The 26,626-nt window shown below is 39.9% G+C and overlaps 3 protein-coding genes and 2 long non-coding RNA genes across 6 annotated transcripts; 1 reads left to right on the top strand and 4 right to left on the bottom strand.

The window, feature by feature from the left end:
- Positions 1-11,219: 11,219 nt before the first annotated feature.
- On the bottom strand, positions 11,220-15,020 carry LOC102654734. Its single transcript, XR_408703.3, has 3 exons — positions 14,908-15,020; positions 13,830-14,822; positions 11,220-13,750 (listed from the first exon to the last, which is right to left on the bottom strand). It is a non-coding gene; the product is annotated as an uncharacterized LOC102654734 (long non-coding RNA).
- Positions 15,021-16,585: 1,565 nt separating this feature from the next.
- Eth (ecdysis triggering hormone) lies at positions 16,586-18,282 on the bottom strand. The gene is given in 6 exon segments (NM_001142607.1): positions 16,586-16,768; positions 16,888-16,978; positions 17,054-17,135; positions 17,204-17,382; positions 17,552-17,615; positions 18,260-18,282. Coding segments are annotated over 5 exon segments (471 nt in total). The 5' UTR covers positions 17,601-17,615; positions 18,260-18,282; the 3' UTR covers positions 16,586-16,698.
- A 991-nt stretch (positions 18,283-19,273) lies between these two features.
- On the bottom strand, positions 19,274-20,421 carry LOC100578023 (SIFamide-related peptide). Of its 2 annotated transcripts, none has more exons than XM_006560322.3 (3): positions 20,341-20,421; positions 19,707-19,856; positions 19,274-19,597 (listed from the first exon to the last, which is right to left on the bottom strand). In XM_006560322.3, the coding sequence occupies exons 2-3, from the start codon at positions 19,834-19,836 to the stop codon at positions 19,506-19,508; spliced, it is 222 nt and encodes a 73-aa protein (XP_006560385.1). In that variant the 5' UTR covers positions 19,837-19,856; positions 20,341-20,421; the 3' UTR covers positions 19,274-19,505. The 2 variants fall into 2 exon arrangements, with proteins under 2 accessions (XP_006560385.1, XP_003249680.1); XM_003249632.4 differs by lacking the exon at positions 20,341-20,421 and adding an exon at positions 20,009-20,103.
- A 1,680-nt stretch (positions 20,422-22,101) lies between these two features.
- LOC100578090 lies at positions 22,102-26,585 on the bottom strand. Its single transcript, XM_003249633.4, has 2 exons — positions 26,407-26,585; positions 22,102-24,754 (listed from the first exon to the last, which is right to left on the bottom strand). The coding sequence occupies exon 2, from the start codon at positions 24,752-24,754 to the stop codon at positions 24,038-24,040; it is 717 nt and encodes a 238-aa protein (XP_003249681.1). The 5' UTR covers positions 26,407-26,585; the 3' UTR covers positions 22,102-24,037.
- Positions 25,203-25,964, top strand: LOC113219194. Its single transcript, XR_003305949.1, has 2 exons — positions 25,203-25,295; positions 25,522-25,964. It is a non-coding gene; the product is annotated as an uncharacterized LOC113219194 (long non-coding RNA).
- Positions 26,586-26,626: the final 41 nt, after the last annotated feature.

The following is a 26,626-nucleotide window of genomic DNA, read 5'->3' as shown; positions in this document are numbered from 1 at the left end:
AAGAATTTGAATAAAATTTACTGAACTTGTATTCAAATTTAATGAAACTTTTCGAGGGATGAAATGAAAAAATCGTTGGTGCAATTAAACCTTAAGCATTACACTTTACAAGTATATGATGGTGTAGTGAAAAATTTAAGCGAAAAATTGTAAAGACCGAATAGACTTTCACACGAAGAATTTCCAAGCTTTTATGTATCCATTTAAATGGTGAAAAAGATACGTCGACGAATTTCCGCGTGTTTCTAATGGACCGATACGAGGGATGAAAGGGGAAGAAATCGATGGTTTAGCTCTTTTCCATGGTTTCTTAACACACCTTCCATTTTTTTTATGGACCAATTTTGCGATTCTATGCATCGAATGGGGAAAACAGGAGCAACCATTCTCTTAGTGGAAAGTAGAATATAAACAGTGGCGGCAGTGGAAACCCGCGGACGAAAATTACACGGCGAAGTGGCGGTTTTATACTATCCACGGTTCTCGTTTCCCGGGCAAATCAAAACGACGTAAAAATATTTCTAAATTACAGCGCGAAGTAACACTTTTATCGCCCCGGTGTAATTGCGACTCGCATCTCGCAAAACGAGAACTTTCTCTCGCCTCTACTTTCGCAGTTTCCGCGATCACCTCTTTTCCATTCCTTCTCATTTCCATTCCTGACTACGATCCAACGATTCTGCCCCCTTCTATCCCGTGGAAAAACAATTTTCGTCATCGTAGACAGTACAATCGGATCGAACAATTTTTCTTTAAATAATTCTAATGTGGATAAATCGGTAAAATTAAAAATATAGATCAATGAAATACTAAGAGAAAATTTAAAAACTCGTTTCAAAAAGAGGAAAGAGAAAATCTTGACTGTTTCTAAAATTAAATCGAAAAAACAAAGTAGAAGGATTTAAAAGAATTATTGAATTTCAAAGAGATTCAAAATTCCACACCCTTCGATTCGTTTTCATTATTCCAGAATCGCGATCACGAGGGTACGAGCAAAACTCGGGAGGGATAGAGGTCGGCCGATGGCAGATCTCGAAGAGCTGCTCGACGCCCGGAGCAGTGACAAGCACCGATCATAATTTTCGTTCTTTACTGCCAGGGCAGTAAAAGCCCGGACGAGTATGGGTGGGCGTTGCCCGCAAACATTGTGTTTGACCGTGTTCCACACGGTATTACCCCGTCCAAAATCGTTTCCTATATTTAGCCATGTCCCACCCCCGCCTATACTTGGAAGTAACTTCAAACATCATCCTACGCGTTTGCAAAACTCTCTAAGAAAAATCGACGAAATCAGCTCGGTTGTAATAAAAAGCGCCGCCTCGTTCAAACGAGTTTATTTCCAATTACGAAAATGCATCGAAACTAGCTGTGTCCATTTATATGGACACGCGTGTACTCTTTTTTATTTTCTTCTCCTTCTTTATTTTTCACGAACCTAGTTTATGCAGGCTTAAGCAGACGTATGCGGGTATGAAATTATAGATCAGGTGCACCAGATCGCTGAAACATCCGGCTCATTAGAATTTCAGTTTCGTTTAATTCGATTCGTTACGCAGTTTTGCAATGTCGAAGAAAAACAAATCGTATCGAAAATACATCGAACCAGTTGCATCGAGTCGCGATTCATATTCGAGAAATTGATGATCAAGGGGGAATGAAAGAATCGGATGAAAAGACAAACAACAACAGAAGGAAGAACAAAGAGATTGTTGAGAAAGGAGGAGGAAATAACGAGGATCGTAAAGACGGTTCCTATAAGGGATGAAAACGTCTTGGAGAAATGAATGGCGCGTTCATGGCGAGAATACCAATGAGGGAGAAGATTCATCGAGTTTCTCCAGAATCGTGTCAATTGATGAATATTTACGAACATCCAGGATTTATTTATAGATCAAAATCGTGGAAAATTATCTCGAATTTTTGGGAAGGAATTTGTAATTTATAATTTATCTGATAAATATCTTGGAATTATAATATGATGCACGCGCACAATCTGATGATTAATCTCGGCGCATACGGGGAAATTAACGACGATCGAACTTCTCTAAATTAAATGTTTCTCGTTCCCCTCGCGATCGCAGGTTTTTAATGATCGTTCTAGAAAATCGATCCGACTCGAGATTAACCATATTTCCCACATTGGAATCGACTGGAGGGAAAGATCGATCGAGGAAAAAGGAGGAACATCCGCCGGCACCTGTAACCTTTCATTGAAGAGATGTCCAGAAGAGAGGGCCACACCCTTCAACGACGGCTTTCCTTCACCCCCTGGCCGATCGTCACTTTCTCTACGATGAGACGCGGCATCCTTTTGTTTCTACCGTTCCATTCACCTAAAACAGCCGCAAGACCACAACGTTTCCTCTCCCTTTTCCACGTATCTGGAGGAAGGGAAAGGAAAAAAGAAAAGAAAAAAAAAAATAACGCGGCGGTATCGGAGGGAAGAGGGGAATGGAAGACGGAGGGAATGGAAGGGTAGGAGACAGAGAGTAGGAAACGGGTCAGTATAATTACAGGGGCGATCTTGGCCGAGTTGGATGAGTGACAGTGGAGACCACCTTTCTCGATCTAATGGCTCTTCCGTTGAGGAAGTGACGATTCAAAATTAGCTTGGAAAAATTACGTTCCTATATGGCGGCAAGGTGAAGACATTGGACGTGAATCGTAAACCAAAATCCTTCAAACGTATACATCCATCATTTTCATTCTACAATTAACTCTCTTTTAACCCCTCATCGGATACAATTACAACGAAACATAAAGAAGATTCTTAAATACCCAAGACCAAGAATCTCAAAAGTTTTAATACAATTATATTCGACTCTTTAGAAACCGAACGAAGAATAATCTTGATAAAGTTAGTTAGATTGCACTCTCCTACGATAATTGCAAACCAGAATCTCCATATCACCGTTTCCTCGAGCCCGTGAGAGAAGGGTGGCTTCGTGGCCGCGCACAAAAGCTGGAAGACAATGGAGGGCGGAAAAAAAGGGCGCTCGGGAGAGAGAGAGAGTATCGAGAGAGAACGTCAGCTGGCCGCGTTCTCGCGTGACGACGCTCCGAACCGTCGGTTCGGCTCCCTTCGTCGTCGTCGAGGAAGGCCCGCCTCGTGTATCTCTGTCCTTCATTACACGTATCGTGGTACTACACGAATACATACGCATCATCGTGTGTAACGACGACGAACACGAAGAAACGGCAACAATCAGGTCGTGTGCGTGCCTGAAGCCGTGCGTGCACGCGCTCGCGCACGACCGAGCCTTCTAGCCTCTCTCTCTCTCTCCCGTGCACTCGTTCCCTTTTCCAGGAGAACCGCACACAGGGTGTTCTCGCATGTGCGTGCTAACAGAGAGAGAGCAGCGTTGAGCTCTAGCCACGCTAGCCCGCAGCGCTCGATGTCAACTCGTTGCCATGCATCTGCCTAACCGGCCTTCGGCTGTCACGCCATTGCCGTGGAGACGTGGAGCGATCTCTCCCGTGTTGCCCTCGTTCGCGAAAACCGGGAGATGGAACCATAAATGTTGCCCCTGCGTGCGATCTATTGATCGTGCAGTCGGCCTCGACGTAGCCTATGTCATGTTTCTTGAATCAAACTTTGTATTCTTTTATTTGTAATATTTGTTGGGAAGAATCGAAGACAGATAAGGCCATAAATAGATAGGAACGAAGCTTGAATGAAAGATTTGGCTTATTCTTTATTCTTACTTCTTTGAACATTTTGTGTTCTTTTAATAAATTTTTATATTTTGTACAAATATTCATTGTCTAGCTATGAATTATCTGTAATAAGATCCTCGTATAGACCCGAAAAGGTATACAAATCTTCTATTAGGATATAAGTTTAAATTTGCTTACGTTTTTTACATTTGAGAATGATAGAAATGAATTCACGAGCCATAAGATCATGGCTCTTTGTTCAATTCCAAAAATAGCAGATTCATTTCTACAAGACTATAAATTTAACAACATTCTTCATCAATCACTTCTGTACCTGTTGCTAACACCCTCTTCCTAAAGTGGAATATTTCAAAGAGGCCAATACAATAACTTCAACACCAACGAGACTCTTAAAAGGAGCAACGGTTAGCGAGGTATGAAGTCATCCCATCAGGTGGTCCATGATGGTTGCACGGTATGTACCGTTGATTGGCACGCAGCAGCAAGTGCAGAGAATCGCCTGCAGGCAAAGAAACGCGAAGATTCTTTGCGGGGAGAATTCGAGGGGTCGAAGGAGGGTGGTTAATCCCGTTGGACCCTAACCAGAGAGAATCTCCCCTTCTTCTTCTTCTTCTCTCTTTCTTTCTCTCTGTTTCTCTCTCGTAACATAATTGGCCCCTGCTTGATCTCTAGTCTGGTGCCAGAAGGGATTTCTAGGAGTCGACTCGGGCCCAGTCCAATTTCACCGCCGTTTATATCCCGCCTAAGAGACCTGGCTCCGATATTTATCGGTGATCCAATAAAAATCCGGATTCGATCGTTAAAAAAATACAATTGATTTACGAAGCGTGAGAAACGATAATGGCTCTCTCGACCGTGAAGGGAACAGTAGCGTTTGAATTTTACATTCCACCCTTACCTCGATAAAAATGAGGAAGAACGTTCGCAAATATGTCGTTCAAAACGAATCGATGAAACGATAAATTATTTCAAGGCGAGTGGTATATCTATATATATATATGTATAGTATAAGTTTTATTGCGACCGAGAACAAAGGAGAATCAATCCGGGAGAGGACAGAAAACAGAGCCGATGAGAGGGTAGCCGAAATAATTAGCGGTAAGCACGAAGAAGGTCGGTCGGAAGGCCGTGGCCAGGAAGCGGCGTGGGGAGTCCTGTGATCTTTGGGAAGTCACGGGTCAGCTATGTGTGCTTTGGCTCAGTTTTTGCTGGCGAATATTACCGCGAGCAATTAGCCCAGGCTCATTAGTTACTGTCCAATCAATCAAACCTTTGATCCTCGACGGAAGGAAGATACTTCCTTGTAAAACTGTTAATACGTGGAAGAGGTTGCGACCAAGAGGTAAGTTTCCTGGAATCTCGTCTTCCTTTTATCTCTTGATCTCGTTTATTTCTCGATTTAACCGAAAGGATTTATTCCATTTAAGAGATATAAGTTATAACTATCGATAAAATTAAAATTATTTCTATATCTTCACGATGTAGGAGAAGAAGAGGAAGAAGAGTTCGTTGATAGTTTCGAAAAATCGAATTGGTGGGAATATCGAAGAGAAGGCAATATCGTGGCACGACGTGGTGCAGCATCCATCTTCCTTAAGATCCACCGGTTGACCCTTTCCGCGGGAGTTAAACGAAAGACCAGGCAATCTACTCTGGCTGCTTGGATCCCGTGGATTCATTAGTCAACTGGCTAAACACTGTTGCCTCTAAGTAAGCTGTAAAGCTTGAACTATCAACCACTCGGGGAAAAAGGACAACAAGGAAATGCGTAAGGATGAACTCGATTGATCGTCGCCGGATGATCGTGCAGAAATCGCTGTCACGTGGCTATTAGATTCTTTCCAGCAGCTGGTCGCGCCTTAATGGGCCCACTTAAAAGTCGATTAATTATAACCGGAGTAGGTTACCTTCTTCGGTCAGACGATTTTTACTTTCGTCCGTGTTTTCTGAAACTTCATGAATCCTCGGGTTTCACGTCTCACTTGATCGTTTTATCTAATTAAAGATGTATCAATGATCAAGATAAATTAGATCCAAGTTAAATGCAGTTTAATACTTTGAGAATATCTTTTCCCACTTACGTGTAATTACAGCCTATCTATCCCTTTCCATTTTAATACATACGTATCTTTCTGTTTCACTCGATCGTAATTCGAATCTAATTAAAACAAAAAAAAGAAAAGAAAATACTTTCAATCGTAAAAGCTAATCTGAAAAATTAATTGATCTGTGAATGCCTCTCTCGTCATCCTTCCATCTACTCTTTAACGTATTCCTTTCGGCCAGATCTAAATTATTTTGATTTCTATCGATCAATCTCAAACTATCATTCCTTTTATACCGAAACAGAAGAAGGAATAACCCAATTCCAAATTGCTCAAAATCTCATTGTCGATCTCTAAAATCTCAATTCTTTTCAAATTTTGATCTCTATCCGTCCCAAACTACTATCCTTGGATCTATATAAATCCTTTATAACGAAACGGGGAGGATCCTCTTTACTTTCGATTATCTTCGACACGAAATAACCCAAATACGAGGGCAGCACGTGGTCAAAACGCAACAGCTCGAGGGGACATTGGTTCAGGGTGGTGTGACGTGGCCTGACACGATGTCGGGACTATCCGATCCCGGTGTTCGGGGCCAGGGTACATCGTGGCCGTACATGATGTATATGGTGCGCGGGAATAGGGGCGGGGCGGAGACAGATGGGCGTGCGGAGGATCCCTTTGAGGCTGCCGCGTGCGGCGCCAGTGCCTCTGCCCTGCAACTTGTTCTTTTACCTCTTTGCCTCCATCGAAAACCTGCGGTGGATGCTCGGAGCGGCTCCACCGAGGAAGCCCTTTCCCTGGCGCCACTTCGAGGAAACCATCCTCGTCCAATCCTTTCCTCGAGCGGAAACCAGTAACGTCGTCAATCCACGTCCACGTTAACTACGACCAAATTTGTCCTCTGTTGTAACGGCGGTCATCAAAATGGATCGATCAGAGGGAAGAAGGAAAAAAAAAAGAAAAAGAGAAAGATCGTTGCACAAAGTTTCGTGGATCTGCGTTTAGACGCGTACGATACGTCATACGCGTATAAGGAATCGTTGGGAAGTGGAGAAGCGGAGGCTTGTAATGCGAATGTAATTACTCAATTCATCTTGCGTCCGGGCTAATTGCGCGTTCTACGTGATCTCGATTAGCCGGGCCAGCGGCTTTAATTGCCCCCGAGTCGATTTTACGAGTCGCGCGCGATTCGCGTGTCTTGTAATCAGACATCACCGAGCGGAGGAGATTGATTACGGAAACGCTTGTTTCTGCCCGGTTCCGTTCGCCTCATGACACTTTCGCCCCTCGTTATTAACGATCTACACCCTAGATCGCGGGCTGTAAGTGTCAGTCGGCGTGATCTCGGGTATCATTCTTCGCCAGTCCATCCCGTGTACTTGTGTATGCGTGTACGGTTGATAAAAAGTGTCCGTCTTGCCTGATTATATAATTGGAGGAGGGGAGAAGGAGGGGAGGGCCGATGAACGAAAAAGGGAGGGCGAGAGATACGTTTGACTGCGCGATGGTTGCGCGATTTGGAGGAGGGAGGAGGGACATCGCCTGGAGGCAACCGAGTCGTTTTACCGAGAAGTGTTAGGAGAGAAGAGGCAAGGAATTTCCCGCGAGGCTCGCGTGTCCCGGATTTCAGGATCGTAGGGTGAATCCTCCTGGCGTCCTCGATCTTCTCTCTCTCGAAAAAGAGCCCCTCCAGGGGTTGACTAGACTCCGACTTAGGATACATAGGAGGCGAATCACGCGAACCCCGGGGCGATCGAAAGGTTAGCACGGAAACATCAGCCTCGCAGAAGATCTCTCTTCCTCTCTTTCCTCTTTCCTGCAGATCGGGGGAAGAGGGGGAGAAGGCAGAGGGGGAGAGGGGGAAAGAAGCCTCGAAACTGAATTATGACCGTTGATTACTGTCGTTCGAACGTGTTGCTTCTACACCGTTTTATCTTGGCTGCAAACGATCCTGTCGAATATAGAAGCGGCTAGATCTTAGAAGCTGGCTACCAAAGCGATGATATTCAACTTCTTCATTCTAAAGAAAGAAAAAAAGGAGGGGAGAGGGGGAAAAAATGTGGAAATTTATCTTTAATCCCGAAGACATGCGTGATCTCCTGGAGTAATATTATAGAAAGTACTAGTTACTCTTGGAAGATTGATGTTTGTAGCAAAAATTGGAAAATTTTGCCTGTAGTGAATTTTCAACCAATGATGGAGAGAATCTTGAGAAGAATTCTATAAGAAATGTATTTGATTCCTCTCATCTCGAAGACTGATATAAGGATTCAATTGATTTACGATCCGAATCGGTATACACGATACTGTCGCGTGGCAGATCTTTTTAAAAAAGTATCGCAGGTAGTTGTAGCGTGAAAGATAGAAGCCGAATTGTCCATCTAATCCATTGTCATCAGAATCGTGACAACCGCGTAACCAATTTCGAAGATAGAGATCGGTTACCAGAAAAGATTCTGAATGGGTTTAGCACCCACTAAAAATGTGTAAATATTTGATGCAAAAAACATGTCTGAAAGGTACTAGTGAGGCCACCGTGTTGGTCAGTCGGTGTCCTTTATAGGAATCAGGTAGGTCTTTGGCTGCGGCCGACCTTTGTAGTCAGGCCTAACCTCGTTTGTGAAACAAGCCGGCTACAGGTACGCGATAGACAAAGACCTCACCGCTTGTTCGTTCGCCTGTTTAGGGATCTGGTTATAATTGCTTTTGAGGTTTCCAATATACCACCATATTTTTCGGTTTGTTTCTTTTATTATACTTCCATCGATTCCCTCGATGGAATCAAACCAAAGATAGATATTAGTTAGGAAGGATTTCGAAGATTTTCGAGTTATCAAATTGTACAATAGTTTTAAATTCGTGGAGAGAAATAGACGATATTCGATGCACTTTTTTTTTTCATTTCGATTCGATTCGGGGATAGGAAAAAGATCGATCGATCGTGGACTGAAACCGACGTGAAATTTCGTGGTCACGAGTCAGGAGAAATCACAGGCTAGTTTCCACAGCCTCCATTTACGAACCCTTTTCCTTGGAGCGCCAGGCGCCAACGTTTCACGCCTTCTCAAAGATCTATTGCTCTTTTTCTTTACTATGAAGTTATGGTTAGTTATGGGTCCCGAGATCTCTCAAAAATTATATTTCTTCAAATAGTAGCTTCAACGAAAATTCTAAAAAACCAATCACGCTATATTTCTTATATTACCAATGAAAGTAATTTCTTAAAAAAAAAAAAAAAAAAAAGAAAAAGAAAACAGAAAGATCTCGTTTTAAAGAGAAATACCAAAAATTTGCCAATACCAAAAAAAAAGAAAGACTACAATATCGAGACTAAATTCCTGTCACAATGTTAATAAGAGTACCATCATAAAATAAATTATCCTCTCCAACTTGTACCTCTTCTATACTCCAACCACCTCTTTCTTTTTCCTTCTCGTACACACCAGGAATCCCTCGCTCTCTGTTCACCGACCGTTTCAGTGCAAGTCATTCCAGAATAATTTATAACCCGAAGGATCGGCTAAACGGTCGGACTGAGTTAACTAAACGCCGTGCTAATTTCATTTAACGCCTGTATCTGCCGGAGCTCTCTGCAGGGGGTTGTTTATCGAGTGTCCCTTACGACTCGTGGTCTCACCCCTTTCCTTCTTCTTACCTTCTCGAAGCAAGCCTCAACTCTTCCACGATGCTTCTCCGCAAAGTTAAAAAAAGGTTCCTTTTCAACCTTCTATCCCTAATACCAATACACGATCGATGCTACTTCTCGCGTGAAGCACGTGGGTCGAGGGTGAGACGGAGTCAAGAACACGAAGAAAGAGAGGGAGAAAGAAACGGCGGACGATAGTTTCTTTCGCCACGGCAATCAAAACGAATTCGATGGCCTCGTTAATGTCCGGTTTTATCGATTTGGGACCGAGCGTAAATTCCGCGGAACGACACCTACCCTCCCGACTCTTCATTAGATCCGAAACTCGCCGTGTTGGAAACGGATGGAAACGCGTTGCCCCGACACCCTCCCCGAAACGATTCTATTGAAAATTACGACGACGCCTTTAGTCTACATTAAGAAATTCGTTCGGCTTCCGAAGTCTAGGAAGAACTCTGTTTCTCTGATAAATTACGAGCCAATTTCTGCCACGTTCCTTTCGCATCGAATCGACCGATCTATTAAGAGAAGCCTGCAATCTCGGCTAAGATTCCCTTCCTCTCGAAATGTCGGTGAGATCGAGAATATAAAATTGTTTGGATTAGAGAAACTGTGTCAACGATTATCCGTGTTCGCGTTTTCCTTTCTCATCGATCCTACTTCTTTTCTTCTTCTTTAAGATTAATTATCAAGCCTCGATAATATCGGCACGGTAGCTTCTTCGTTTCGGCCGACACTTTAATGGCTGACACATTGATTCAAGAGAACAGGCGGAGGGAGGAAGGACGAGCAAGAGGGGATAGATACCGAGAGGAGACGGTAGCAAGGACGTCTTTTATTTCTTTTGACTCCTCTCGGTACTACTACTACTACCTGGCACTCTCTTTCTCTTCGTTCGCAGGAAGATAAAGGATGGTAATTGTTTTTTTTTCCTTTTTTTCCTCTTTTTTCTTCTATTTCTCTCTCTATCTCTCTTTCTCTTTCTCTCTGTCTTTTTTCCCCTCCCCCTCGCCGTTCCTCTTGTCGAGTTTCTGCTCCTCCTCGAGCACAGGGCGTCGCGTTGCCTCGCCGTCATTACACGGCATGACAAGGCGCCTCTGTTCCAGGCTCCTCTCGACTTCTCGCCACTTTTTCTGCTCCCCATTCTCGTACCACCTTTTCACACGCTTCTGAACGGCAGAAAAGACTCGAACACGGCAGGAAGCGACGTCTCTACTTGTGCGCGGCCCGTGATAACCTTTCAACCCTCTTCAAGAAACCGTCTTCGCATTGTGAACGAGCGACTCGAAGTTGGGTAACAGGGAGGTGGGAACGGTTCGAGATAAAAGTCGATGATGACGAAATGGTATCTCGCGGTTGTAACACGGTTGCTGGATGACATGGGCATGTTCGTTTCTTTTCACGAGGTTTTGTTTCACTCTTAATATATCGTTGCCTGACGAGATCACGTAAAAGAATTTGTAAAATTTCAAAAATATAATGCATTTGTATGTGGAAGATATTATAATTATTGCATAGATATGGGGATTATTGTTATTTGAAAATTACGTATTTTATATCAATTCTTTTCGACCGAAAAACTATTTTTTTTTCTCCAAATAATGCCTGAATTGCAATAGAAAATACCACGAATTTCATAAACTTTATTACAAGTTTGAAATCGTTCCTCAATACAAGAATGAAAATGTTTATATATATCGAAACCTAAAGCTTTTCAAAACCGCAAGAAAAAAATTCAAGAATGATGAAACTTTACCGCAAAAATTGGAACGCATAAACTGTTCGATCTTATTCCAAGAAAATCGTGCACGAGGTTTTGTCGTGGCGCACAAGGATCTGACTTCTTTTTTTTTTCTTCTTTTTCCTTTTTTTCACACGAGCCGTATCCCGAGGGAAGTCCGGCCGGCAGGTTTACGAGGTCCTACACTTGTACGTTCTCCTAATTGATCCATGCCCGGCCGCCAGTTCTACCTGCAGGGATGAGAAGGCGGCACACGGACAGAGACACGGTCGAGGCGAGCGCGCACACGCAGAATATCGGGAGTGAAAGCCACGGGCCCCTCTCGCAGGGTGAAACGGAGCAGGAACCAGGAACCAGGGCCTACACTTACCGGCGGCGAATTACCCTGCGTGGAAAAAGCTTCGGACGGAGCAGCCAGTTCCTCTCACCTTCCTACCCTCCTCTACTCTCTTCCTCGCCCTCTTCCCTAATTCAACTGCATCCTTCCAGATCTCTCCTCATTTCAGGGCATTACACAGAATTTCTGGAAGAGTGAATAAAGATCTTTCGTTTTATGGGAGGAGGGATTAAGATGAAACCTTCTACCGAAGTAGTTTTTTGCGTAGATTTAAACACGAGAAGAGACGAGTTTCATTACTGACCAATTCCTCGAATCGTGAGATGTAAAATTCTCCCGAATTAATCCCGAATAATTCAAATCATACGTGGATTCCTTCAAGTTTGTGAAACTTTCTTCTCTCGTAAAAGATTTTCTTCTCACTCAGTGAAATTTCCAACTATCCTTGTATACCAAATTACACGAAGAACTATTACTATACTATGAAGATTCCACGGAAGATATAACACGTCGCATTTACTTCCTCCATATATACCACGCATCCCAAACGAATCAAGTCCATTACCAAATTACGAGAGAAACACTCCCAATCCCTCTCCTCCCACAAAAAGAATATCCTAAAAAGAAATATCGACCCTGGCAATTCCCAAAGCTTTTTATCGCGTCGAGCGATCGATCCGCTCCCATGTCCCCGTGTGCATGCGAATGTAAGAGCACGAGAGTATCGCGGTTGTGTCCCATTGTCGATCGTAGGAGTGGTGGCGAGGCCGCTGGGTCGAAATGCGTTTCGGCGGCACCGTCGAATTATTATCCCTCGTGCAAACGTGCGACGAGGACAGGATACCGTGGGCATCGTGGAAAGTAATGAAAGAGAGAGGGAAGAGAGATTCACAGAGGATGGCGAACAGCGACAACAAGTTGTTCGCTAAATAGGTCGCCGATCGGGTGGCGGTCTCGTGAAGCAGTGCACGGGTCGAGGAGAGAGAGAGAGAGAGAGAGAGAGAGAGAGAGAGAGAGAGACTCGGTTGCATGCCACAAATTGGCTCAAATATTTACGCAATTGGCATGATAACCGCATTACGTGATTATGTACGGTTGTTGCGCGCGATCTCGATGCTCACCCTCTCATCCCATCATCGCCACCACCCCTTCTCTCCTCTACTATGTTCCGCTCGTCTCTCTTTCTTTCTCTCTTCCTCATCGTCTGTCGTTCGTTTCTGTTTCTGTCTCTTCGTTCCTATCTCTGTTGTTCTCCATTACGTCCCGTATAAACGACAAATCAGGGTTATTAAACGACTGGGACACGCGCATTGTTCGCTAGTTGTTGCCCATGCAACTTCCGCTTTCGACCTTCTTCCGGTTCTTTTCGTTTCATCGTCTGTCGATTCGTCGATTCGTTGTTCCTCTGTGCAAAGAGATGATTTTCTTTTATGGTGGAGATCGAGAGAGATGGAGATTCGTGAGAGAATCCAATTTCTGAGATTAAATTTTTTAAAGTTCAAGACTGGAATTGAGCGGATTTTTTGTTTAGGAATAGATCGGGGTCATTTTTCTTTTTAATAATTCGTCGAGAAAATTGCAAATATCTCGCGGTGTTCGCAGCATTTTTCAACGATTCCACGTTAATTGAATATCGTGAAAAATAATATGTGATTGCATGGATCTGGAAAACGAAGGATTTCTACTCGAGTCTTCACCGAGTAATGGCGAAAAAGATTAGTCATCGGTGTAATCATCGATCGTTTCAATTGATCGCTGAATGCGAAAACGAAATAATCGTATGTGCACTATAGAGCAATAGAAAAATTATAATACCGAAGGAGTTATACTATCTATTTTGTATCAAGCTTTATTATCGACTACTTATTAATGTCCTTCGCTTGTCCAGTTCCTGGTACGCTTTGATCATCTTGAAAAAAATTAAACTAGGAATATAATCGACGAACAATCGTAAATTACAGTTTGTATAAAGTGCATCAAGATGCTACTATCTACTTTCGTTAAAAAAATCTTCAGTATCTATGCAGATACCTTCAAAAAATACTTTACTCGTAACATTCCAAACCTCTGAATTTAAAATTCACATTTAAATTTAAATTCGAACATTTAGTTCGACAATTTATAATAACAAATATATCTTACCTTCAAACAAAATACCCAATCAATCTTCAGACACGCTTCTTACCACACACCTGCATTAGCATACAACGAAGCATAACATTCCTCCACCTTTGCTCCTCCATCGATCGATCGATATTATAATAGAACTAATCTTTCGATCGCTAATCAACAGCAACCTGCATCACGGGCAAAAACACTCATTATACCAATACCAATGGCCAACTGGCCGATATATATATTTTTTTTCTTCACTACCTTCTATCCACTACCACCGGTTCGAAAGAAACCGTAGGTATCGGTGTGATGGAAAAATGGGAAGAATAGAAGGCCCACACGCCGCCATCCCGGTCCCAGAGGCGAAGTTCTGCTTCGTGATTTCCTCCTCGGCCAAGGAGAGGCCTCTTCTTCGAAAATACAGTTACTCTGGCCGGCGATCTAGCGCCGATCCGTTACGTAACACTCCGTGGAAACGCTCCGTGTCGACTTCACCTCGTCCCTCCGCCTCGAACGCGAGTTACGTGCGGTTTCCGTAAATTGCTACGTGCAAACCAGCCCGGTTGTTCACTGGTGTTCATTCTCGTCCTCCCCCGTGCGCAGCATCTCTCCTCGTGTCTTCTGACACATCTCGCGCCTCGATATAATACCGAGAGAGAGAGACGGAGGGAGAGGGGGAAGGGTGGCGTGTTTCACGGAAACTCGGCGATGGTGTTCGATGAAAAAGATCGTGTATATACGCTTAGTCTCGCGGGAACGTGAAATTCGTCTTACGTGCGAATTATTCACGCGAGCAGAGAGAGGAGTGAGGAGAGGGAGGAGGGAGGCGTGGAAGAGAGACGCGAGTTTAAGATCCAGGACAAATCTTACTTCTCTCGTCTTACGTCCTCCTCCACCCTTCCATTCCTCTGTTTCGGCCCTGTTGTGTTACAGCATTCGGTCTCGCCACGGTAGTCATTACTTGAATTAAATAATACTCGGTATAATTATTTGGAAAGTTTACGGCGAGATGTATGGGTCGCTCGTTCGGGGGAACGAGGAGGAGAGCGCGGCTTTTAATTACGCGGCTGGTTCCAAGCAACGCTTCTTCGGGGATTGCAACTCTCTGCATCCTCATCGGGGTAATTAGTCGATGTTTAGAAAGCTGCACGCTGGATCTATCGATGATGAGACGATCAGTCGAATGTGCCACTCTGATTCTCGAAAAAAAAGGCCTGGTTTCTTCCTTATTGTTCCTCATTGGCCGATTTGACGCTATACACGGGAATTCGGTTAAAGGTATATACGAAAAAGATGGTTGACCGAATATGGCTTTGTAAGAATAATGAATTGAAATTACCGGTTACACGGTTGCCTCCGCGTAAACACCAAGCACTGATTTAAACACCAGGATTATTATAATTACAACAATTTATTGTCTCGGGGTGAAGCCGACAGTACACACAGGAAGAGGTTAACTCGATAAACTTATCGGTGGCGCCAACTCTCGGCCAGTTTTGGAAAGAAGAGGGCTCGATTCTGCTTGGTGGCGCCATCTTCCAACGCGCGCTAAAAACTAAACGCGGAAGTTTGATCAAATAATTTGTTTCGTTAAATTTTATTAACGCGTAGTTGGAAACGTTATTACGACTAATTTTCATATTTTGTTTAATCAATTTTTACTCAATAGGATCAATAGAATTTGTATTTACATATTTCAATATGAATTACTATATAACAAAGTTTTATAAACTATATTTTATAATGTTAAAGTTGTACGAATGGAGAACTTTTTCATTGCAAAGGATATATCGAATTTTAACGTAAATAAAATTTAAGAAATTACATTTTTTATTACTATTAAAATTTAATCGAAGAAATTCTGAGACTTATCGACAGTAGATGAAAATTCCTTGAAAGTTTCCATAAAATGGTACTAAAGAGATATCTCCTAGAGATTCGTTTCATTTTGACCAATGTATGGTGCGAACGATCACATGGCTGATCAAAATTCTATTCTTTCATTAACATAATCTTTTTACGAGTATTGATATCATCGAAATATTACACGGATTAATATATTCCACATTATTATAAAAAATTGTAAAGATACATTAGCATCTTCAGCCCTTGAGAATTAAAATAACGAATAAAATTACAATAATCTATATCGCGTGGAGTAAAAAAGGGGTAGCTTTTTTTTTTTTCTTTCGTATATTTTTCACAATAACTGTACAAGCGTACGCGATATTATGTATGTGACCCTTTCCCGTGTTATTTTTTACGCACGCCACGCGAGATCGATAATCGACAATTACGCGAGGCTCGGTTGTTATGTACGTACATACGCGTACGCTCACGTTTCGAATATAACATCTAGGAAAATTATCTTCCATATGAAAACTGACAGGGGACGCTTGAAACTGCAATTTCGATCCTTTCGAAGACTGGCGCCTTTTAACCTATTCCTTTTTCAGTGACGGGATATTCGTTACGATCGTTGCACAATCCTTTTCACGAAATGACTATGCGGTGAAATAGATCCTCTTTTTTGAAATTTTCTAAAAGATTTTTCAACATCTTTTTAATATCTGTTACTTCAAATCCTTCAAATATTAGATTTATAGATCGATATGAGAATTATACCTAGAGGAGATCATTATTCGACTTTTTAATTCGTTTCGACGCAGATGTGGCGAAGAGTGTCATTTATTTATTTTTTTCTTTTTTTTTTTTTAAGGACTACAATCTATGGCACGTGTAAACCATATGGCAGAAAAATTTGGCAACGAAAATTTTGGAATCATATGTTGTATTTTATTCACTGTTCCATGACTGGCAATTTCATTTTCGATAACAACCTTTAAATAATAACCCTTAAATAAATCGATAAATAAAAAAAGGAAACGGTCTCGTAAAATAATTCCTTAAAATATTTCGTATAATGATATTTTATATTGCAAAAGAATTACATGAAAATATTGTTGTATGAATAGTATTTGTTACAGGAAATTAAAAGATAAAGAATTCATTTTCTATTTACATGTTTATTTTTTTCATAATAGTTTACCCAACACCTTAAACACCGACGATGACTATTAAATATATTCATCCACGGGCATGATAACGTCATCACGTCGTCCCATTTATATTAATTCTCCTCGGAAGCCATGGGTTCGTTTCCCGTCCTCTTTTTTCGTTTCCATATTTCGTTGTCAACGCTTGTCGAAAGAAACGAAACGAAAGTGAAAAAAAGTAGCCGAGCTTTTAAATATTTTTGCAGTACAAAAAATGTAATAATCTCTTTTTAATAATTTTTAATAATTTTTTACAAACGTACTCGTCCGACGTGTCCTTGGAATAACCAGCCAGAGTTCGCCAGAGTTCTCGTGGTCCTTCTATCGCGAGAGGAAAGTGTTGCCACGACCAATCTACCAAAAAAGAAGGTGCAATTGAATTAAATCTTTTGTCGTTTCAATTTTATCGATTTTAAAGAAATTTATTACCATCAACCGATGGATAATCCACCCGCCTTTTTATAGGTCTTGAAAAGGGCTCGTCGACAGAATATTGCGGCCAAGATTCAGACTTGAAAAAAAACAAAGGAAAATTTGAATCTCGTTGGAATTGGAATTGTTTATTTTAATCACCACTACCTGACCATCGTGGTTTCCAAGTTTCGGAAGATTTTTTCGAGATTTAAAGAAATCGTCGTAACCTTCGCTGCGTCCCACGCGAGGAATATTCTTGGCGATTTTCAGGAAGAAGGCAGGCACTTCATCGGCCATCGAAGCATTTTCACAGATTAGCAATGCCAAAATTGAGATCCAAATGGCTAGAAATCCAAATTTGGGAAGAAATTTTTAAAAAGTCAACTCAAGAAAGCTACTAAGACTCGAAACTCACCGATTAGGAAAAGAATGAAGGAAGGAAAGAAGCACAGTATTTCAAAAGAAAAAAACTCACCAACATCAAAGAAAACGGGATATTCCAAAAGAACTCACCACCAACGAAGAAACAACGCACGAATCCCAAAGAACGCAGACTTGTCATGGTCTCGCTTCGGATCTGCAAACGAACCGATCGAATCCCCCAATCAATTTCTCTAAGAAACCAATCGAATCGAATTGTAAACGTTTGTAACGAAGAATCTTATCTCGAGACTAGGTCCACTCCACCGTTGGGACCATCCTCGTTTCCTCCTCCTCGAAAACGTATCGAAAACAAACTTAGAATCGAAGAAGATAGATCGCACGCGACACGCTTTCCACGAGTGTATGGTGGAAACTGAGCGATTTTTCCTAAGACTTCTTCCATTATCGCGGCAAGTGGACAGAATGCTCCGTGGGCGAATGTATAGTTGAGTGTGCATTGAGAGAAACCCCATCGCATTTAAATATTCCGGATGTTTGTCGTGGCATCTGCGCGATCATCACGCGTGAGAAATCTTGAAGAACGTATAACTGTGACGGTTCGTACATTCGCGTTTTCGCTCGACATTGAAACAACGAGTTTCAAGATCCGAGATACGCGTAAAATAATCGATCTGTTTTCCCTTTATGGAAACATATATGATGTGTGTGACGCGTGTGTGCGTGTAATTTTTTTCTTCTTATAATTGGAGAAGCCGGAGAATGTTTAAAGGAGAGAATATCGGAATCAGTTCATAGCTGATAAGCGCGATTTTCCAACACGTGTCGATAGTTACTTACCTTTTCGCGGGTGACGATAAACTGAACCGAAGCGTTCGATATCGCGGTATTTATGCAAGGATTGAGGATCAATTAGGTATTTCGATCAGGTCGATTTTAATGCAAATCGGAGCGGACACTTGTTGCACCCCTATGCCGTTGTCCAATGAATTTCAAGTTAAGCGGATTGTCGTCGAGTAATTTTTGTCCCAGGAATAATTGGAACAATTGTTTATTGTTCAGGTAATTCGTGTTGAATGATTTTGAGTCATTAAATAAACGTGTGTGTTCGAGTTTATTTATTTATTTATTTTTTTTTTTTAATTTTTCAGTTTCAGATTTTTAAAGATGTTGATTTATACGAGATTTATATGAGATCGTTTCGTTGCAATTTTTCGGATAAGTTTGAAGGAGATAAAAATGAAAGAGTTGTTCAAGAAATATGTAACGAAATGATTTTTTTTATTGTTGATTTATTTATATAAATTTATTATCGTGTATTTTTCTTCGGGAAAGGCATTGATCGGTCAATTATTTTGCTTACAAAAATTGTTTTCTCGTTCACGCAAGAGTCAGCATAACCCTTATTCCGGCAGGTGATCGAAACGTGCTCTCCATATCGAATCGTTCGATCTGCATTTCAGATATTGGGAAATTCTGGAATTTCATTGAATCTCCACAACACGATGTATGTAGATTATTTAAAATCGAACGCTTTCTCGATAGAATGCAAGGAACGATTCTTTAAATCTTAGAGGATTAGTTTTGTTTGGAATCTATAAGGAGCTAAAAGTTGAAAGAAAAAAATTTATTCCTCGTGTATTGAATATTATAAATGGTCAGTTTAAAAATCATTAAACTATTTAAATAAAAAAAACTATCGTGCAATTTTTATATATTTATAAATTTTCAAGTAGGAAAATAAATATGGAAATTAAAATTTTCCAGGGAAAAAATCGTGGAGAAAAAAAACAGGAATTAAATTTGAAAGTAAAAGGAATGACAGAAGCATGATGAATTGTTAAAACATTGAAATAATTTGAAAGAGTATCACACTTTATTATATCAGAAACATTTACAGAATTGTTAATTAATATCGATATGAGATTTTAAGCCTTATCCTAGGAAGACGAGTGATCTGGACGATGCGACGAATTTCAAAGCGACAGAGTGATCGTTGAATCAAATATCAGCATGTTTTACATTATTAAACGTATATTAAGCGACAGATATTAGAATTTGATGCTGGAATCTTGGTTCGATATCTTTAGTTGGAGTCCTGACGTGACAGCCAAGCGTTGCATGTCTCGCTGACGACTTCGCAGACCGACGACATGGCTCGGCTGGTGATTTCGTAATCTGCATCACGAACAATAAAAATCATTTATATCGAAAGGAAGGAATAATATATGGAGGAATACTCGAGACGAATAAAAATAAAAAAGTCTGAGAAATTTGACAAAATTACCAGTGATGGTGTTGGATCGCTTGCCGAAAATGCTTCCATTGAAAGGAGGCTTCCTGTAAGCGGCATCTACGCTGATGGCGAGGACGAAGAGGGCAGCAACCACGGCGAGAACAAGGCGGGTGGATACCATTTTGAGTTTTTGTTTGAGAGCTATTTGAAAATTATTTGATTATTATTTAAATTATTCGTTGAACTAAGAACTATCAGGACGAGAGAAAGAATATGGTGGAATAATTTGAAAGCTTTCCTTTGTATTTTGTTAAAGATTTTTCTTTTCAACAAAAAATGGACGATTTACTCACAAATATAAAAGGCGATGGGACTTGTGCGGTAGTTGGTCAGCGAATGTTGTAAATAAGGCAAAAGCTTCGAGCTTTTATAGTAGAGAAATGAGCCGAAGATAAATATCCCTATCAAATACAGATTCGCCTACATTATTTACAAGTGAACTGAACAAAGAGTTGGTCTAAGAATATATCGATTTGATATTTTTTATGTTAAAAATATACCGCACCAACAGAAATAAAAAGCAAAGGGTATCTAAATTTCTTTAGTAAGTCACAAGAAGATTTAAAGAAGATTTTCTATGAAATAATTTTTTTCTTTTTGAATAATAGATGTAACTGATGGTTACCTTAAGCTGGAAGATGTCTTCTCGAAAGGAAGGATCGCTGTGATCTGTTGTTTTCGGAAGAAGACTCGGCTTTTATAAGAAACCAGACTGCACATCGTCTTATGTGATGTGTAATATCATTATAGATCAATGTGACAAGCTATCAGGATCGAAATACAATTATACACGTACTGATTACCTTCTGTCCCAAAGGAAATAACAATCTAGTTGGCAATAATGAAGAATTGTGTGTAAAAATAAAAAAAAAAAAAATATAACGAGTAATTTTATGTTAAATTATAAGAAGAAATTATTATATATTATTTTTAATAAATTAGAATATTATTATATACATGTAATTATAATATATTATATTATACAAAAAGTAAATATCTTTAGAACTAAGAAAACTTGAAAAAATTTATTTAATTCAATTTTTAGATCAAAATGTTTTTCATCGTCTTATTTAAATCTAATAATTAGATTTTTATATCAATAAATCACTTATTTTATATTAATATTTATATTAGTTCATATTATTAAATTTATATATAAAATATGTGCTTCTGTATATCATAAGATTTAATTTTTATCTAAAATATTTATTATTTTTATTAAAATATTTATTTATTATAAGAAATAAACGATTCTTCAGTTCTTTAGAATTAAATCTAAAAAAATATATTTTAAAGCATAGTAAAAAATATGTTATAAAGCATTATATTTTGTAAAATATAGCATTATATTTTGTATTTAAAGATTTCAACATATTGTATTTTTAAAAAAAAAGCGATAAAAAAGGGTTGAATTAAATTCCGTATCTTGTTAGTAATCGTATAGCGAGTGCGAATAATAGACAAGGAAAGAAGATGAATGAAAAAGGACAGAGATAGTTACAAAATTGTGAAATCAGCGCCATCTTCAGTGTGCCGCAAATGAAACACAAGTTAAATAAAGAGGGCAAATATTTAAACAAGGATAGACATACAAGAATAGATTGGTGGCGCCACCTCTCGTAATTTAAGGATACTTTTCAAAAAATATAGCAAATTTTAGTTCCACAAATAATCAAGAGATGGCGCTGTTCCTTAATTCCTATTTTATTTTATTTATATTGAAGAGGTTCCGTTTGGTTCTAAGAGATGGCGCTAATTTCTAATTCCTATCCTACTTTATCCGTATTAAAGAGGTTCCTTTTATTTTAAAGAGATGGCGCTAGTTTGTAATTCCTACCTTACTTATCTATATCAAAGAGGTTCCATTAATCTTCGAGAGATGGCGCTGGTTTTTAATTCCTACCCTACTTTATCTATATTGAAGTTCCTCTTGTCTTCGATAGACGGCGCTGCTCTTCAATTCCGACTCTATCTTATCTATATTGAAAGGGTTCCTTTGTTTTTGGAGAGATGGCGCTGGATGTCAATTCTTACTGTCTCTATCTCTTTCTAATCATTTTCTATCCTTATTTACTTGAGTTTCATTTGCGGCACTCTGAAGATGGCGCTGATTCAGTAATTTTTATCCTATCTCTATCCTTCTCGCACTATACACTCTCCTTGTCTTACATTCGCTCTGTATTTATAATTCGTATTCGATTTATTCCGGACTACTTACAAATAATAGAAGCGAAATTTTAATTACTCGTGCGTAATATTTTAATTATCGATCTTTTTTCTATTCCATTTAATATTCAAAATATTCATTATGAATTTAATTAATTTATAATTGAAACTTTTTTATTGAAAGTTGAAACAAAATTTAATTTAAAAATACGCATTATATCGGATATTATATTATTTATTTATCGTATGACAAAACATAATGCGAATATTATATTCACTTACATCGTATATACATAATGTACAATCAGAAACAATAAATAATAGAAAATATAATCAGAGAATGGAATAATTTGCATAATTTTAATGACGAATAGCATTTGAGCATAATATTCGTGATATATCTACCTCGATTATTTAATTTTACGATCGTTTCCTGACAGCAACCGCATATACATATCTTATGTGTACGTATCAGAATATAATAACGCATTATTAATATTAACAACGATTAAATTGTACATATTGTATCGTAAATTTGTAAATTGGTACCCCAAAAAGTTTCGATTCCTTGATATATCCGTAATATAATCAAATTAAATCTTGGATGGGATTATTTATATAAATATTTACAAAGCAATTATGTCACTTATAACTATATGTAGCCAATAAATCGCTGAAGTCGAGTCTTTCGCGCACTTTTGATCGTTATTTCCGGATTATTTCCACGTTCACGTCGATATATCGCGAAGAATTTCCGTTTGTTTCATCCTTTTACGATCCTACAAAAAATTCCATAATCGTTATGGAATTACTGCCATAATTTTTTGCACGACAGACAGGGATATCGCGTATTTCGTCGAAAGTGCGCGAGAGACAAAATTTGCATCGCTCAGGCATACTAGAAATCTACGTCTTATTGTCGCGTCACAACTTTTTTCGAAACGGCACACTATATAAATAAACGAACGCACGTTTTTTTTTTTACTCTCGCTCGAAGGAACGCGAAGGAAGATCATCATTTTGCAGCCATCGATCAATAAATAATCGATTCCTCCCTCGACTCCGGAACGTGGTTGCGTCGAAAGAAAAAAAGTAATAACAATCGCTTAAACAACAATTGATACTCGCACGCTTGCATCTGGATTCTGCACATTCTGGTCTGTCGGATCTTAACAAGTCCTCGAGGCTTGCGGTGTAAGCCGCACGCGGAGTAGCAAAGAGACTACGAAATGGAAGACATGGATTTTGTTTCGTTTCGCTTAACAAACGTCTTAAAACATCTCCTTTTATTTTCTAATTCCCTTATTTAAATACAGGTGTCGTGTAAAAGATTATCCATTTACGATAAGAAGAAATCTTACAGAGCTATTACGCGATGATGACGCGACGATGCACGCGTTAGTTGCATCGCGGCCACGTTATAAATATCGTTTTATTGCATAATACACACATCGCACTTTAGCGTCCCGTTCACACGCCTCGAGTCGGAACAATGCTCGTAATTGTGTATCGCCTTCAGAGTTTCCTGGACTGTAAATGCGCTGCGAAGGAAGTGTTCTTTCTCTTATCGTGGAGACGGTCGATAGTCCGTTATCCAATGAAACGCGTCTTTGTCTCAAAGAAAAATCCCTCTAATATTGCAGTGCGGTGAAAAGCTTTTTCCTTGGACGTTAAGCTCCCCCCCATTAAGCGCGTGAACCGGACCTAGCGTCTAGAGAAAATCTTAAGCCTAAGAAAGCAATTAAGCCTAAGGAAGCCACGATGATCGTTTAAAAAAAAGAAAAAAGAAAAGTTCCAATTCTGAATCTCGCCGTGATCTCTCGTGATCGATGCAAGAGAGCATCTTCGGATAAAAGGGGAGCGAATTTCCCGTATATATGTATATATATATCTTATCATCTCCTATATCTTGCGATATGGACAAATATCTAACACGATCGAAATGCACGCCCCTTCTCTCGACGAGGATAATAGATTAAAAAAAGAAAAGAAAAGAAAAGAGAAAAGACACGAGAGCGAAACAATGCGTTTTTTATCAACTAAATAAGACTAACCTTACTTCCTATTATCGGTACCAATCGTCCCGAGACTAATCTACGAGATATGTGAATTCGTCCATCTCCTCTTCATCCGTCCCGTCGCGTCCCTCCTTCACTTCAAGGTATAATGTCGCAATGACAGGCGCTGCCACCCTTACCGTTGTCGCACTGGCTGATACACCATAGATCCCAATCCATGGAATCCTCGTCCATGGGCGAATCATTAGGGCTCAAATTATCGGCGGTGGCGTTCTTCTCCGCGCTCGACGTGTCGATCCCCATTTCCTCGCTCCTCCCGGAAAGATTCTCCTCGCTGATCCCACGCTGATCCCCGACGGAAGAAGGGAGAAGTGGCACGGACCAACGCTCGTCGATCTTCCTCGACGCGGTTCCGTCGATCTCGTTCAACCGATACCTCTCCAATTCCTCGGCCCGTCGACCACGATCCTCCTCCTCCTCCTCCTCCTTCTCCTCCTCCTGCTCGCCGTCGAGCTTTCTCGCCCTCTCATCACGATCTACGTGGCGACAGGAGCAAACGTGGCGCTCGACGAGCGACTCCCTGAACGCACGACAGACGGGCGTGTCGTCGTAGCGGAGGGTATCCGGCGAGGCGGCACCATGACACGGGGTCAAGCAGAGGACGAAGAGATACGGGGACCGGGCTGCGCCGGACTGAAGGACGAGGTGGTCCCGATGGTGGTCGCAGACTCCCGTGATTTCGGGGCTGGTGGTGTTCCGTGCATGGCAGAGGTGGACGCATGCGTGGTGAACCGGATGCGCGGCGACCGTGGCCAACAACAACGACAGCAACACCCACCGAGGTAGAGGCGTCATCTGAAAGTGATGGCTAATCGATACGGAAGCGGACGAGAAAACGTTCCGATGGTTTCGGGATCGGAAGAGGCATCGGAGGGATTGGTTATGGGTATCGAGAGTTTCTCCATCCTCCACCATCTCTCTATCTCCACCGCTCTCTCTCTCCTTGCTTCGGTATTTGCTCTCTGATTTGAAGCGATGTATACGGTGGTAGGGTGGCTCGAACGATGGACGAATTGTGTAATAAACGAACGTGGAAAGAGGAAAGTGAACGAGGAATGATTCGAGTTTGATAGATTTATCTATTTGGAAATTAGTAAAATCGTTTGTACAAACGATTTTTAGACGAGATGAAATCTTTTTATTCTGCACATGTTTTCCGGAATGGGTGTACATATATTGCGCATGATCTGCGATATCTGATTGCAAAATGATTAATAAATGTATCTATCTCTCCTAAGGAATGATTAATCGCATCATGTCGCATAATATTCTGATTTATGATAATATATGAGATTGAAATTCGAAATACCATAATATGCTCGCAATCAATTCTAACGTAAGTAACATTATTAATATTTAATCTATATTGCTTCATTGAATATCTTGTCGTATCTAAATAAAAAAAAAGCATTCGATGTTTAAAAAAGTAGATGAATGAAGTTCAGATTATTAATCAAATCGAATACGTTAGATTTAAGATACGATAGGATCTCGAGTGGAGTTTCTTGGAGAAAAAGATAACTATTGTGTAACTATTTTCCTAAAAAAGGATTATTTTTTAGTCGAAAGAAGAATTTGATACGAGTATTACAAGACTATATTTCTCAAGTTCGATTGGCAGAAAAGAGTAATACCAGAATCTTGGGTATCCGTTATCGGTTTTGAGAGCCGTGTGTCAATAACTGGTCCCGTTTCGAGTTCGAAACGAGCAAACTTTACCATAAATTCCATTAATTGTTAGCAGCAACTTTCTATCTTTTCGAACGATCGATCGCCTTTATTTCCTCTACCTCGAATTGCTTGCGAATTACTTTTCTCGAATTAAAGAAGAATTTACGAAATAAAAAAGAAAAAAAACTCACAGAGAATGAATTCTTTTTGAATCGTTGATTTCATATGCATACGATACAATTTTTATTTATTTTGTATATTTATTTTTACTGGAATCTAAGGAAATTTGCCAAAGAATAAGCTTTCGAATAATTTCAAATAATTTAAAAAAAAAGAAAATGATATTTGTATTGAATTTTTTATTTAATTGTTCAATCGAAACATGCGTGTATTATTATCGCGCTAATTTAAATCTCGTTTCAGAATACAGAGAAGCTGTACACCAGTTGCTTTTCAGTGCATGAAGTAATCTTAGAAATCTCATTGCTCTTTCATTGCTTTGACTACCAGCAAGCATTCAAATTCATTCATATATTCGAATAGCAAACAAGAAAATTAAAATTTCTTTTCACGATAAAGGATTTCACGTATTGAAAAATCTTTTTTGAAAAATTTTCTTCCTTTTCCAATAAAAGTATAAAAATTTCAACGCTTTTACAAAATATTATATATAGAAAATTTCATTTGTAGGATTTCGATATGAAATTACAAGGGATCAGAAACGAACGATCGAGATAGCAAAAATTAAAATAATAAAAAAAGAAGCAATAACTTACCTATGATATTATTGAAAAACGAAAGAACAGCAAGAATAGATTCTGAATGATCGTGAAGTTGATCGTGTGAAATAATCAGAGGAATTGTTTTAACGACCCAGGCTACTGGAACTCGACTGTTTGATCATCGACGATTAACTGTCATTGGTGATACTGTTTTATTACGTATAAACGCATTCAGGAGGCGCGAATAACGAAAGATAACGATGGACGATTCGAT

The sequence above is a fragment of the Apis mellifera genome, linkage group LG13 (genome assembly GCF_003254395.2).
Source record: "Apis mellifera strain DH4 linkage group LG13, Amel_HAv3.1, whole genome shotgun sequence".
In the NCBI taxonomy this organism is placed as follows: Eukaryota; Metazoa; Arthropoda; class Insecta; order Hymenoptera; family Apidae; genus Apis; species Apis mellifera.
Note: the sequence above shows the minus strand (reverse complement) of the source record. Positions and strands in the feature narration are given on the sequence as shown.